The following is a 14,508-nucleotide window of genomic DNA, read 5'->3' as shown; positions in this document are numbered from 1 at the left end:
TGAAGACAAATGCAAAGTACAAGAATATAAAGAAAAGGGGCCTGGAGTTTGGCCTAGTGGTTAAGGTGCTTGCCTAGCATGCATGAGGACCTGGGTTCGATTCCTCGGTACCACATAAATAGAAAAAAGCCGGAAGTGGTGCTGAGGCTCAAGTGGTAGAGCTCTAGCCTTGAGAAAGTCCAAGGACGGTGCTCAGGCCCTGAGCTCAAGTCCAGGACTGGCAAAAAAAAAAAATATAAAGAAAATATAAAAAGAAATGCAAAGAAATGTCAGGGTCATGTCTCAAGAGAAAAGTTCAAAAAAAATATTGATCCCAGATGTATTGGATTTACAAGTCGAATTCAGTTGAGTCTGTCAGGATTGGTTACTGGCCTCTACATATAGGATGAAGGTCAGAGAAAGGTTATTTACTACAGGTCACAGGAGGCCAAAGGAAGGCGGCACCACAGCCCATCATCAGCCATTCCAGGGCACAGACATGATCTGAAGTAAGTAGACAGATAACTGGGAGCAGGAGGAGAGAGGCACATTCAGTGATCATTCAGTCCTAGTTCAGTCTGTTTGAGGGGAGATTCCAGGGAAGGAGAAAGTGTAATTACTGTAACCATTGGGCAGTAAGAAATTCTTATCTGAAGGGGGCTGTGTCCTGTTTAGAGACTTTATTGTCCCTTCTGAGTAGTTTGGGTAGGTTTCCCTCCTTCTTCATTCTGATGTTATCCACCGGTCTTTCCTTCTTCCTGCCACCAATGGTGATGATAAAGTAATAAACAGAGAAAACAGCTTAGAGTGTAGATGCATATAGAATTGGAAGCAGAGATGCCAGCCTTTTCTTTCATGTTTAGTTAATTCATAGGACCAAATCAGCTACCAGTACTTTTCTGGGAAAGCAGCCTTGAAGTACTTGTTTCAGCAAATGTGGAACAACTTAAGCAAAAAAATGTATAACACAAAAGAATAATTACCAGGCTGCATATTAATATGAAGAAATGAATGAATAATTGACTATCAAAAAATGGTAAATAAATAAAATTAAAATATTGAATAAAATAAGTTTCTTGTAGAATTATTCCACTAAAAAATAGTAAAGAAAAGAAAGATATTTCCATCAAAGTAGAATAGCTACAAATTAGAAAAGGTAGTAATGGGATATTTAAAGATATTCTGTCATTTCATTTATGAAGAAAATAATACTTTTATAAAGAAGAAATATAATGAAACTTAGGTGATCAAGTATTAACCTTACAATTTTCTGTGATAAGATGAGAAAACACACTCATCATCTGGAATCCATACAAATAACAAATCATCCTCAACTTAATGATAAGGAAGTGTGGAACAAGCATTTGCTGAGAGATTTACTACAAGTAACCTGAAAAAGTATTATAGTTATAAAAGGCAATCAGAGTTGGAGGGGACCCTGAGTTCAAACCTCAGGACTATCAGAATAAACAAAGAAACTAACAGAACAAGTAAGCAAACAAACAAAATGGAATGTGACACAGATTCCATTTTGAGAAGATGGATTGATTGACCTGTACATGACCGTATATCCCCACCTATTCCTTTTCATCGATACCAACTTTGTTTCTAGATAATGATTTTGTGTTTAAAATATTAAACAAATTCATTTACACATCAGTGAATGCCTGACTTTAAAAGAAATACACAAGTGCTTTATGAAGAAGACCTTTAAAAATATTTTATCTCAGGATCTGGGAGTTTGGCCTAGTGGTAGATTGCTTGCTTATCATGCATGAGGACCCTGGTTTGATTCCTTGGTACCACATACATAGAAAGAAAAGCCAGAAATGGTGCTGTGGCTCAAGTGGTAGAGCTCTAGCCTTAAGAAAGCCCAATGAGAAACTCCAAGGACAGTGCCCAGGCTTGAGTTCAAGGCCCAGGACTGGCAAAAAAAAATTTTATCTTATAATCAAGAGCATTAACTCTATGACTTAGTATAGCCCATTCATTATTGCTGAGCAGATATTTATTATTATGATACTGGGTGAGTAAATGTAGCATTATCCTGATATACCATAGGCATAAATGGCCTGGTTAATCATACTAGGGAACAAATAGACATTATAGAAATTCTGTCTCACATTGACTTACACACTCAGGCACTTACAGACAGAGGTGGTCTGAGACTTTCTACCACACTGTTTAGCATATCTTTATAATATAGAAATACTTTGAATGTGTGCCCTTCATCTATCACTATGAATCTCAAAAGAAGACATAACTTCAAAATTCTTTAAGTTAAAATTGTCAATACATTTTTTGGCCATATGCATGAAAATAAACAAAAGAGAATAGTACATATTTTTGGTGTTTTTGTTGGAGACACTTTACAGGCAAATTAGGAAAACCTTGGAGTACAATTAAAATGCAAATCTCAAGAGATCATAAAATGCTACTGATAAGTTGTTTATGAGATGAGTTTCAGGATTTCACAGGAATTAATGTGAATATAAGAAGTGTGTGTATTATACTAGATGGCTGAAGAAAATTCCTTGTGGTTGGACCACTTTTGAAATACCAAATTTATACTGTAGATAAATTCAGATTTGACCTAAAACTAAACTTTCAATTCCCAACCCAGTGCATTAAAAACTTAGTAAATTTTGTTTGCGTTTCTATCTTATTAATGGAAGGTAATGTACACAGTACCAGTAAGTATCATCAAAAACTACTAATATGGTTACCAACCCCATAATATTTATAGTGGAGTTCCTGATAGAAGAATAAACTAAGAATCAAATAAGTGTAGCAGCAGCCACAGTTTCTGCAATAACAGGCACCAACCACAGGGCTGACAGTTCACAGGATTCAGAGCTGTACAAGAAGGTAAAATAATTAAGGTACAAATAAATAGAAAATGTCTGAATGGAAGCAGGCTTTCTTTGGATGACTTAATTCCAGGCAAGCCTAATCTGAGCATCCTAGACTTTCCATAATCCACAAGTGTATATGATGTATGTGTGTTTAAGAATTGTATGCATGTGCTCCCTATATTGGGCTATTATGAACTTGCATAATTCAATTTGTTTTCAATGTTATTTTTAGTGACAAGTGGGACAACAAATTTTCATGGGAAAAAATGCTTGCCAAATGGAAGAACTAATAAATAGGAACACTTGTGAATATGGGAAATATGAAATGATCCAGTAGATTTGATACAAAGGAAAGTGGTTACACAAGAAATATCTGAAACCTGTACATAACAGCTTCATGTTTCTCTGTATCGGTGTCTGCTGAATTAGGAAGATAATTTCTTCACTCATAGTAAGATGACTTTATCATTTAACTCTTTGTTTTAAATATTTGATTTTAGACTTTTTGTCATTGTCTTGGAAGTTACTTTTTGGCAATGAATTGGCTATCACCTGATGTCCTATGTGCTTCAAATTGGAGACAGTCATGTTTTCTAGTCAAACCCTTGAAAGGATTTGAATTACATTTTCCAATAAAGTCTCTAAGTGCCTTTCATTCTCCAATAGAAAGAAAAGGTAAGTAATAAAAATATTTACAAAGAAGTATAGACTAATCATTTTTGAATAAATAAGTAATGAGACCAGATGTGGCTAGATTTTTTTTCTAAAATAAAATCTTGCAAAGATTTGTTGGTTTTATAAAGGTATTATTACCTTTCCCTAAGAAACTTTTTTATTAAATTTCTAAAATAATTAAAAAAGAACAATTTATGGTTTCTTTTTCCTAAATTAATTTCAGCAAATAAAGTTGCTATATCTGTGATTTTGGCCAACTAATATGCTTGAGGTAGCAGATGGTATTTCTCAGGATGAATCTCTTCAGATCATATCTGATAGATAATTTAGATAGGTATTTCTGGTAGGTAGCTTTCAGAATGCTGAAAATTCTCTGTAATTGTGGCTAGGGACTTTTTGGTTAGTATCTGTCAGTGCTGTAAAACCTAGTGATCCAGCATAAATCCAGTTAAGTGGATACTTGAATTTTGATTTACATGTATTCATTTGTTTATTCTAAAATATCATCTAGGTAACCCATTCTGTTGATTCACAATGTCCCCTTACACTCTTCTTAGCTGTGACATTTTTTTTTTCTTCAGACATGTTTCCCAGTGAACCTCAAGTCCTTCTTTAACTTTCCTTCCTGTTGTTCTTTAGCAGGTTAGGTTAAGACCTAAAAGATCACAGATGGCTGGGAACAACCTCACAGAGGTAACTCTCTTCATCCTCTCTGGATTTGCAAATCACCCTGAGTTACAAATCAGTCTCTTCTTCGTGTTTCTCTTCATCTATGTATTCACCGTCTTGGGGAACTTGGGGCTAATCATGCTGATCAGAATTGACGCTCAACTTCACACCCCAATGTACTTTTTCCTTAGCAACTTAGCCTTCATCGACGTGGCTTACTCGTCTACCATATCCCCCAAGGCGCTGGTCAATTTCCAATCCGAACAGAAATCCATCTCCTTCGTGGGCTGCTTTGTGCAAATGTACTTTTTTGTCGGTTTGGTGTGCAGTGAATGTTTCCTTCTGGGATCCATGGCTTACGACCGTTATGTGGCCATTTGTAATCCTTTACTGTACGCAGTGGTGATGTCCCCGAAAGTGTGTAATTGGCTGGGAGCCTTGCCCTACGCGATTGGCTTCACCAATTCCCTGGTGTCTGTCTGTGTCATCAGCAGCTTGGCCTTCTGCGACTCCAGCATCAACCATTTCTTCTGTGACACCACGGCCCTTCTGGCTCTGTCCTGTTCAGAGGCTTTCCGTACAGAACTGGTGATCTTCGTGCTAGCTGGGTTCACACTCCTGAGCTCTCTGCTCATCATCCTCATCACTTACCTGGCCATCATCTCGTCCATCCTGAGGATCCAATCCGCCGCCGGCAAGAAGAAGGCCTTCTCCACCTGCGCCTCCCATCTGGTGGGCGTCACCGTCTTCTATGGGTCTCTGATTTTCACCTATCTGCAGCCGGATAATACCTCCTCCCTGACCCAGACGCAGGTGGCCTCGGTCTTCTACACCGTCGTCATTCCAATGCTGAATCCAATGATCTACAGCCTGAGGAACAGAGATGTCAAGGGCGCGCTCCTGAGGGTCAGCCACAGAGGACGTCTTCTCTGAGGGGAGTGGACCTAGCGCAAGGGAAAGTCCAGAACAGGGTCAGGTTTGCGGTTACTTCACCAATGAAGAACACCAGTGGACTCGGGGTAGTTTATTCATCCTTGAAATCTGAGTGTGGAGCTACTGCTTCCTTCGGTGTAATGGAACTCTTGAGTTGTGGTGTGAGATGGTCATTCTTGCCCACATAGAGCCCTAGGTACAGTAATAAAGAGGTCTTCGCCATTGCAACCACACTGAAACGTGTTCACAGGGCCACACAAGCCTTTCATACAACTTAGCATTCTACCTTCTTCCCTAAACGAGCAAACAGAGGACAAATACAGTGCAATTAAAATGCCTTCCAATTTTTACCAATAACCCTCCACGTCTGAGATTTAAGGTACAATACCACCAAAAGGAACATTTGTATATCAGCCACAAATCGTCAGCCACATTGAAATCGGATCAATGCAAACGCAACTGGAAACCGCAGACATCATTTTGGTGCGGAAACCTCTCCATTGTGGGACTGGCTTGGCCAGGAGTTATACTTACTATTTTTCTGTGAAACATAACTTTGGGTGATTCCCTACCCCACATTTCAGACTTCAACTATGACAAGGTCATTGTTACACATTTGGTTGAGTCTGGATGACATTATTTCATTTTTTTGGCATGATTACATTATAGAACTATGACATTTGCCAAATTCTCAACAGATAATATTTGGCATTTTTAATGTTTGACAAGCAATAACTCTGTCAGCCGTGACTGTACTTCCTTAGGGCTTCATTAGGGTCTAGTCCAACAATCACTACTTTAGGTGAGCCTTTATCATTTCCCTCTTTATTACTTGAGTGCCTTCATAAGTTTGGGTGCTTTGAAGATTTTTCCTTATCATCACTGCACACTGTACAATATTTTATATTTTACTTTTTATTTCTCTAGAACTGTATCAATGAAATCTCTAGAGAGATTTGTATCAGTGAAATACACCCCTCAATTGTTACATATGTGTGTAATGTTTTTATATTCTTTTATATGATCCTGATTTTAACTGTATGGACTGATACTTTGAACTGGATTGCATGTGTATTATTGAACACATACCTTGGAATATTAGCATTTATTTAACTGTTACTAATAAAAATGCATGCTTATTATTGTCTTGTCATTGTATTGTTACTTGGCATTAAGGGAGGTGGAGGGAAGCAAAGCATTACCATAATTGTCTTACTCAGTGTGATGCCAATGTATTTTATTTGATTAATTGTAATTTTATATTATTCTTTATCCCATGAGGAATTGAGTAGTTGACTTCAAGTCATCCAGTATTCTAATATAGAAATAACCAAGATCACTACATATAAATGAGAAGTACAGTGACTCAAATAATTAATACAGCATTATCATTTAGCACTGTATAAAGCAGATATAAAGTAAGGTATTTTATATGGGGTATTAAAATAAGAATAATTAATTTACAAAGATCATTCCTGATTCTCCTTTAATCGATTTTTTTCAGAGAATCAACGTATCAAAGAATTATTTTTTTAGAATCTACATTATGGTTTTTATTTTATTTTACTCTCTACATTATTAATTTCTATATTGATCTTTAGTATTTGTTTCTAATACTAATTTTGGCTACACCTTTCTCTTTTCTTTTTTACTTTGTTATTTATTGTTTTTTAATTTAATTTTATATCAGATTGATGTACAGCGGGGTTACGGTTATATATGTAAGATAGTGAGTTCATTTTTTTTTGCTGTTTTGTTTGCACACCTTGGAGTTTGTTTCAGGATATATATTATTTTATATAAATATGAAGAAGATTTAGGCATTGAGCCTTTGTGATTCTCTTCTAAGAATATCCTCCTTTGGATATGATTTTGGAGAGTATCTAGACAGTGAGAATACCTAGAGTCCTACAATGTATCATCTCCTAGTGTACTTTAGCTTTAATTTCTGCATAGTAAAGAGAACAAGTGCCGTCCGTCTCTCTGATTGTGGCTCATCTCACTTGACATGATTTGTTCTAGTTCCATCCATTTCCCTACTAATGGCATCACTTTGTTCTTTACTTCTTGAAAGTTCTAGTCCTGCTTCTTTAATTTTCTCTTATTCATTTCTATCTGAATATACTTTTTCACTGACCTTGTCTTCAATTCCTGGAAATCTTTCTTCTACTTGATATAGTCTACTCTTGTTGACACTGTCTAGAGTTGTTGACAATATTTAGAGTTTTCACTTAATCTGAGTTTACAATATTTTCATTGCTTATTGCTTTCTTTTTTAAATTAAAATCTCGATTTTCGTGCTGAATTGCTCATCTACGTTGTACATTACCCTTTGGGTCTTGAACTGACCCCTTCACTCTTCTGCTTGTTTGAATTGATTCGGAGAGTAGTGATTACTTAAAAAAAAAAAGCAGACTGAGTTCTTGAGCAGTTTTATAATTTTAATATCTTTGGTTGAAATTCTTGGGGGAGCCATTTGTGGTTTTTGTTGTTCTTTTTGTTAGTACCAGAACTTGATATGTTTGCTCAGCATGCTTCCATGGCTGGTTAGTATTTGAGTCATATATTCAGGACTCTTTCAATGATTATTGTGGAGATGGAGTGTCATTGGGCTGACACTGAATCACAATCCCCAGAAATTCAGCCTCTTGAGTAGCCAGATAAACTACTGCCCCAGGACCTTATGAACTTTTGAAGGAACCCCATAGAATTACCATTTTAAATTTCTTGTTTTCTATGTTGCACTAATGTATTTTTGTTTTAGTTGGCTTTCTTTCAGTGTACAGCCTTTGCTTTGGGCTATGATTCCTATTAATCCTCAGAGAAAATTAAGTTTATAGTAGCAGCAAAATTAAAAAGAAAACACATATTTAAATGTGTAACAATTGCAGATATTAACAGGATGCCAAATAAAATCAGAAGGAAGCAATCCTGGATACATATAATACAAACTAAGACATCAATATCATCAAACAGTATAAACATTAATAAGCTAGGCCAAACTCCCAGCCTGAAGTGTCTTATTTTTAATACACATGTTTTATTCTTGATAGAATCAAATGTTTTTTATAAAAATATACCATGATGAAAAGTTTAACATTCAAACTTACAGTGTCATTATATTATTATATTACATTATTTATCTATGATAATTTTCTCTTCCATACTACTCAAACATTCTATAGAGTGTATAATGATACCATATAAATACTACATTACATTCATTTGTAAAATTAGGGTTTCAACTTAAGAAATGAGTGATTTTTTCCCAATTATTGCATCAAAAGTTATCAAATGTTACCACTCTTTACTGAGAAGCCTCGGTGAAAATGTCAGGCTTTGGCTCTTGAAATTTTTTCCCTTGAAAATCCGCCAAGTAACTTTCCTTGACAATTGGTCAGTGGAGGATGACATGGTGTTGCACAATCCCCAGTCACATTAAAAGAGCCGCCCTGGACTCAGCAGGCTGGGAGACAAGAACATACTACTTTGCTAATATTACAGGAGCTGCTTCACATTCTTTGGAGACATAGCTTTATGTTAATCTCCCCATCTGAACACTCCGACCAGATTTTTTTAGGGTAAGCTTTATTTATGCCAGAGTAACAAAATGGAATGTACAAAAGTTTAAGAAAGTCTCAAACTCAAGGAACCCTGTCACATGAAAGATAGGCTCAGTTTCTTAGAAAACGAAAGGACTGAAAAATTTTGGCATATGAGTTTGCAAGAATTGGTTTCTCACCAGTTGTGATCTCCGTAAGTGTTCTTCAAACATAATTGTTTTACTAAGACAGGGACTTAAAAAATTTAATGTAGTATTCTAGCATCTGGAAGGCTGCCTTGACAATGATAGCTCAGCAGGTATTTATTGAAACAGTAAATACAAAAAAAACCCACAGATGATACCTTGTAGGGTTTTTCTGTTACTGTTCATTGTAAGTCTAGAATTTTGCTGAATCTTACTGAGCAATTATAAGCATGAATAAAAGAGGCTGTATAATGAACATTGTGGTTGGAGTACAACGATATTAATGAAATCAGAGATCCTACATGGACTGGTACCATCATTTTAAGTTACATGCTTTTCCTACATTGTTACTTATCTGAAAAAGAGACAGATGAATAATAAAAAGCTATTATGGCATATGTTCATTTGTCATTGTGTAAGATTTTGTGTTGACTAAATGTGTTTAAAAACAATGTGCTTGGGCCAGAATCAAGTCCATTCAAATCATGAAAAAGTTAACATCAGTTGCATCCTACTTAGTGATATTTCTAACTTGAGTGTTCAGTTTTTTTCACCATATTTTGTGAACACATGTTTGCAAACACATATTTTAAGAACACCTGAACTAATTATAAAAATGAAGAATCAATCATAAAAATGAAAATACTCTGAAATACTTGAAGGTAAGTGTCACCTTTAATTTTTCAACAGTTTAGAGCAGCCAACGATGAGACCCTGGAATAAAACGAATGTGCCCTTCTTCATTCTTGTGGGACTGACAGACTCTGCAGACATGCAGCTAGCACTCTCCCTGCTGTTTCTCTTGATTTACCTGACCACTATGCTGGGAAACCTCTGCATGATCATGATAATTCGCCTGGACCTCCAGCTTCACACGCCTATGTATTTTTTCCTCACTCACCTCTCATTCATTGATCTCAGCTACTCAAGTGTCATCACCCCTAAAACTTTAGATAGTTTGATGACTTCCAACAAGAACATTTCCTTCACTGGCTGCTTTATCCAGCTCTACTTTTTCATCTTGTTTGGTGGTGCTGAATGTTTTCTCCTTTCTGCCATGGCCTATGATCGCTATGTGGCTATCTGCAAACCTCTACAGTATCCTGTCATAATGTCCTCAAGACACTGCTGTGCCCTGGTTACTGGCACTTATTTGATTGGCTTAATGGATTGTTCTTTAAGTGTACTCTCTATAGCTAGATTGCCTTTCTGCAGTTCCAATGTAATTCATCACTTTTTCTGTGATGTATCTCCAATTTTAGCTTTGTCCTGTAAAGATACATATGTCGCTGAAACTGTCATATATATTTGTGCTGGTTCTACCCTGTTAGTATCCCTTATCACTATATCTGTGTCCTATGTGTCTATTCTGTCTACTATTCTGAAAATTAAATCCACATCAGGAAAGCAGAAAGCCTTCTCCACCTGTGCCTCCCACCTGCTGGGGGTCACTGTTTTCTATGGCACTATGATCTTCACTTACTTAAAACCCAAGAAGTCCTACTCCCTGGGGAAGGACCAAGTGGCTTCTGTGTTTTACACGATCGTGATCCCCATGCTGAATCCGCTCATTTATAGTCTTAGGAACAAGGAGGTGAAAAATGCTTTCATTAGAGTTATGCGGATGAGAGGGGGCTCCAGGCAACTGAAATGATAATGATATGAAGCATTTAAACTACTTTTCCTATGCTGTATTGGTAACAGAAGTTACTCATTTGCACATGCTTATATGAAGTTCCCTTAATTTCTGTTATCGTATGGACATTTTCACAAATTTATTACGACAAATCTATATTGAAATTCTACATCATAAATGATATTTGGACAATTAATGTACAGCACAAATTATTTGCCTATGACTGTCATAAGATATTCAATGCATACTGGTTTTTAAGAAGAGATATCTATATGTCCTTTGATAATGGTCCTAGCAATCATTTTTATTACATTAATTTATCATGTGTATAGTGCTTAAGAACTCACTATTTGATCTTCAATTTCCTCACTAATAGAAGGTAAATCTTAATTTTTTATCCATATGTCATATGAGAGATAAAGTACATTGAAGTTAATGACCCTTAAATATTTAAGCTAAGTTCCTTTAACATTGTAATATACATGCCTCTCTAATTTCTTACTTATTTATGCCTGCCCTGGTCCTTGTACTTGGGGCCTGAATTCTAGCCCTGGGCTTTTCACTTCTGGATTTTTGGAAGCTAATTGAAGATAAAAGTCACGTTTACAGAACACTTATGTATAGTGAGAAGAACAAGAAAGTGAGCCTGGCTCAGTGGCTCACGCTGGTAATCATGCTCTCAGAAGGCTGAGATCTAAGGAGCAAGGTTCAAAGCTAGCCTGAGCACAAAAGAACCTGAAACTCTTATCTCCAATTAAGCTCTAGAAAATGGGAAGTGGGGCTGTGGCTTAAGGGGAGGGTGGTAGCCACGAGGTGAAGAGCTCAGAAATAGCACCTACACCCAGGGATAGGGCAGTAGCCCTGAGTTGAAGAGCTCAGGGACAGCTCCCAGGCCCACAGTTCAAGCCCCATGACTCTCCCCCAAAAAAGAACAAGAAAGCGAAAACACTTTTCTTTCATGTCATGCTGAAGAGATGGGGTACTAAAATGACAGTGTTGTGACACATTTAAACTTGTCATTTCTGGTTTCTAAAGTTAAAAAAAAAGAGGTGATTCATTTGTATATGTTTTGTAAGTGTGACTCTTATCTTCAATTAGCTTCCAGAAACCCAAAAGTGAAAAGCCCAGGGCTAGAATTCAGGCCCCAAGTACAAGTCCCAGGAGAGGCATAAATAAGTAAGAAATTAGAAAGGCATGTACATTACAGTGTTAAATGGTCATTAACTTCAATTCTTGAAACATGATTGGCATTCCCAGGAAAACATTATCAAAAGTCCAGATTAAAATTGAGGGGGTGAGGCAAATACTGTGTAAAATATAAAATTTGGCTACATTTCTTTAAAACTCAGTGAATATTGTGGGTTGACATTATTGTATTATGAAAGCCATTACATTTTACCTTAACAACAGACTCACAATAATAGCTTTAGTACTCCATTCCTTTATGACGTGAATTATTTTCTTACCTGTACACCCTTTAAAATAGTACAGAATTTGAAACCCTAGTGTTCTCAGTTTCACTGGATAAATCATAATTACAGGTCCACGGGATCTTAAATCTTGAAATAGTCTGAAAGCTAAAATCATGTGTGAGACTATCTTTACAAAAAATTTATTCTGGGGGCAAGGAGTTATGTTAATGTGCCTGAATCTGATCATGGTGACGTATTTTAATCTATTTATATTGTTCATCTTTTTTATTACTAATCTATTAAATACTTCAATGCATAGATTAATGCTATTTTTCCTGATCTGTTTCAAAATTTACTGTATCCTGTAGTAATGCCACCTAAAAGAAATTGCCTCATGTTTACTTTGTTATCTGTGTAGTCTAGAATGTATGTTTGTAGTATTGCTATAAGTTTATGCTTGACATTTGGAATAATGTTTTAGTGCTTATTGGCACTGATACACAGGCTGAATTATCTCTGATTCTTAAAGGCTTTGCTTACTTTTATTACAGGATCTCTTTCCAATCTCTGGTCATTTTGTGCAGCATGTGGTTTTACTATCAGTTAACTAGATACAGAAAAATCCACACAATTGATGCCAGACACATTGACCCTGGAACCCCATTAATCTGTACCACACTCCCCTATAAAACACTGCTCCCTAATATTAACTTGAAAACTTGATAAGGTCAGACTGGATTTAAATAAACATCAATAACCACTTGGACAATGCTTCCATTTCCTGGTTTCCTGCTGGTTAATTGTAAATAAGAGTCCTGCCTTAGCTGGCTTCAAATCTCCATACTAAAATATTCATCCACTGAGTATCTGAAGTTGCAAGCATGAACATTGAGTGTTCAGTGTAAAGATAACTTCTTATGCCGGGCACAATGGCTCACATCTGTAATCCTAGCGACTGAGGCTAGATCTGAGGATCAAGGTTCAAAGCCAGCCCAGCCACAAAAGGACCTGAAACTCTTATCTCCAATTAATTTCTATAAAATGGGAAGTGAGGTTTGGCTCCAGGGTAGGGTGGTAGCATTGAGCTGAAGAGCTCAGGGACACCACCAAGGCCAAGCTCAAGCCCCAAGACTCACACACAAAAAAATGATAACTTCTTATTCATTATTCATTCCAACAATTACCTATTAAAATTCCAGGAAACAAGCACACTTTCTCAGAAGAACATTTTTCATATTTGCAGTAGCAGTTATGTGATAACAATTCATATAAATAGGAAGTGAGTCTGGTCCTCAAATTCAGGACCAGCTAATGTATCTTTTTGTACTAATTTTACATTTCTAAGAAAAGAAGGAACATGAACATTAAAATACTAGATAGCATTGTCCAAGTATGTGTGTATATATATATATAATTTTAAGAACATAATGAGGATAAGATACTGAATGTGTAGTTAATTATAACTATGCAAATTCAATACATTAATATGTATTATGTGTTCAAGAGAGATCACTCCATAATTATTTAGCAGTAAACTCCTTTAAATATTGGAATACTGTACTGGTATTGAAGCACACATTTTATTTATTTTACTTTATTGTTAGGATGAAGTATAGAGGGGTTACAGTTACTTTCATCAGGTAGTGGGTACAATATTTCTTGAACAGTTACCCCTTCCCATGTTTTTCCCCATTTTTCCTCCCCCTTATACTCATGTTGTTTTTCCTTTACCTTACCTTTTGCAAATAAACAAATACACTTATATACAATATACCAGGCACCACATTCAGATTCAGTAACATGAGATAAACCATAAAAGGAAAAGAAGAGAATAGAAATAGTTTTACATAGTACATTAAGAACAACAATCACAAAGATAAACCTCTGTGTCCATATCCCAGAGTTCATTTTTCTTAGACTTATCCTATATGACCATAGGTACATAGCTTTTGAGCTATTATGATCCTCTATTAAGAAAATTCTAGGTGTATACTAATTTTACAAATGATGGAAACCATGAAACCTGTGTTCCTTTGGGTCTGGCTTACTTCAATTAATATGATTTTTTTCAAGTCTTTATAATGGGGCAATGTCATTCTTTCTGAAGGTAGTATAGAATTCCATGGTGTAAATATACCACATCTTCTTGATCCATTCATCTACTGAGGGGCATCTGGGTTGGTTCCATAGCTTAGCTATGGTAAATAATGTTGCAGTGAACATCATTGTGCTGGTAGGTCTAGTATGGTCTTATTTCTGGACATTTGTGTAAATGCCAAGGAGTGGGATTGCTGGGTCATAGGAGAGCTTTATGTTTAGACTTTTGAGGAACCTAAGTTTACACTCCCACCAACAGTGCAGTAGAGATCCCCACTGGCCATATCCAGGAGCATCCATTGTTATTAGATTTCTTGATAATGGATAGTCTAACTGGGGTGAGGTGAAATCTTAGTTATTTTGATTTGCATTTCTTTTATGGCCAGAGATGTTGAACATTTCTTCATATGCCTATTATCAATTTTTATTTCCTCTTTTTAATGGGAAGGTTGTTTCTTTGAGAATTTGTTTTCAAGAGATTCAATTTTTTGAGCTGTAGATATA

The 14,508-nt window shown here is 36.1% G+C and overlaps 2 protein-coding genes across 2 annotated transcripts; both read left to right on the top strand.

Annotated features, from left to right (window-relative positions):
* The first annotated feature begins 4,178 nt into the window (after positions 1-4,178).
* On the top strand, positions 4,179-5,111 carry LOC150052726 (olfactory receptor 8I2-like). The gene has a single exon (XM_090348802.1). The coding sequence runs from the start codon at positions 4,179-4,181 to the stop codon at positions 5,109-5,111; it is 933 nt and encodes a 310-aa protein (XP_090204928.1).
* Positions 5,112-9,565: 4,454 nt separating this feature from the next.
* LOC150052725 (olfactory receptor 8H1-like) lies at positions 9,566-10,513 on the top strand. The gene has a single exon (XM_090348801.1). It carries the CDS (start codon positions 9,566-9,568, stop codon positions 10,511-10,513), a length of 948 nt encoding a protein of 315 aa, XP_090204927.1.
* The last annotated feature ends 3,995 nt before the right edge of the window (positions 10,514-14,508 follow it).

The sequence above is a fragment of the Megascapheus bottae genome, chromosome 16 (assembly GCF_031878675.1).
Source record: "Megascapheus bottae isolate mThoBot1 chromosome 16, mThoBot2.hap1, whole genome shotgun sequence".
Lineage (NCBI taxonomy): Eukaryota > Metazoa > Chordata > Mammalia > Rodentia > Geomyidae > Megascapheus > Megascapheus bottae.
Note: the sequence above shows the minus strand (reverse complement) of the source record. Positions and strands in the feature narration are given on the sequence as shown.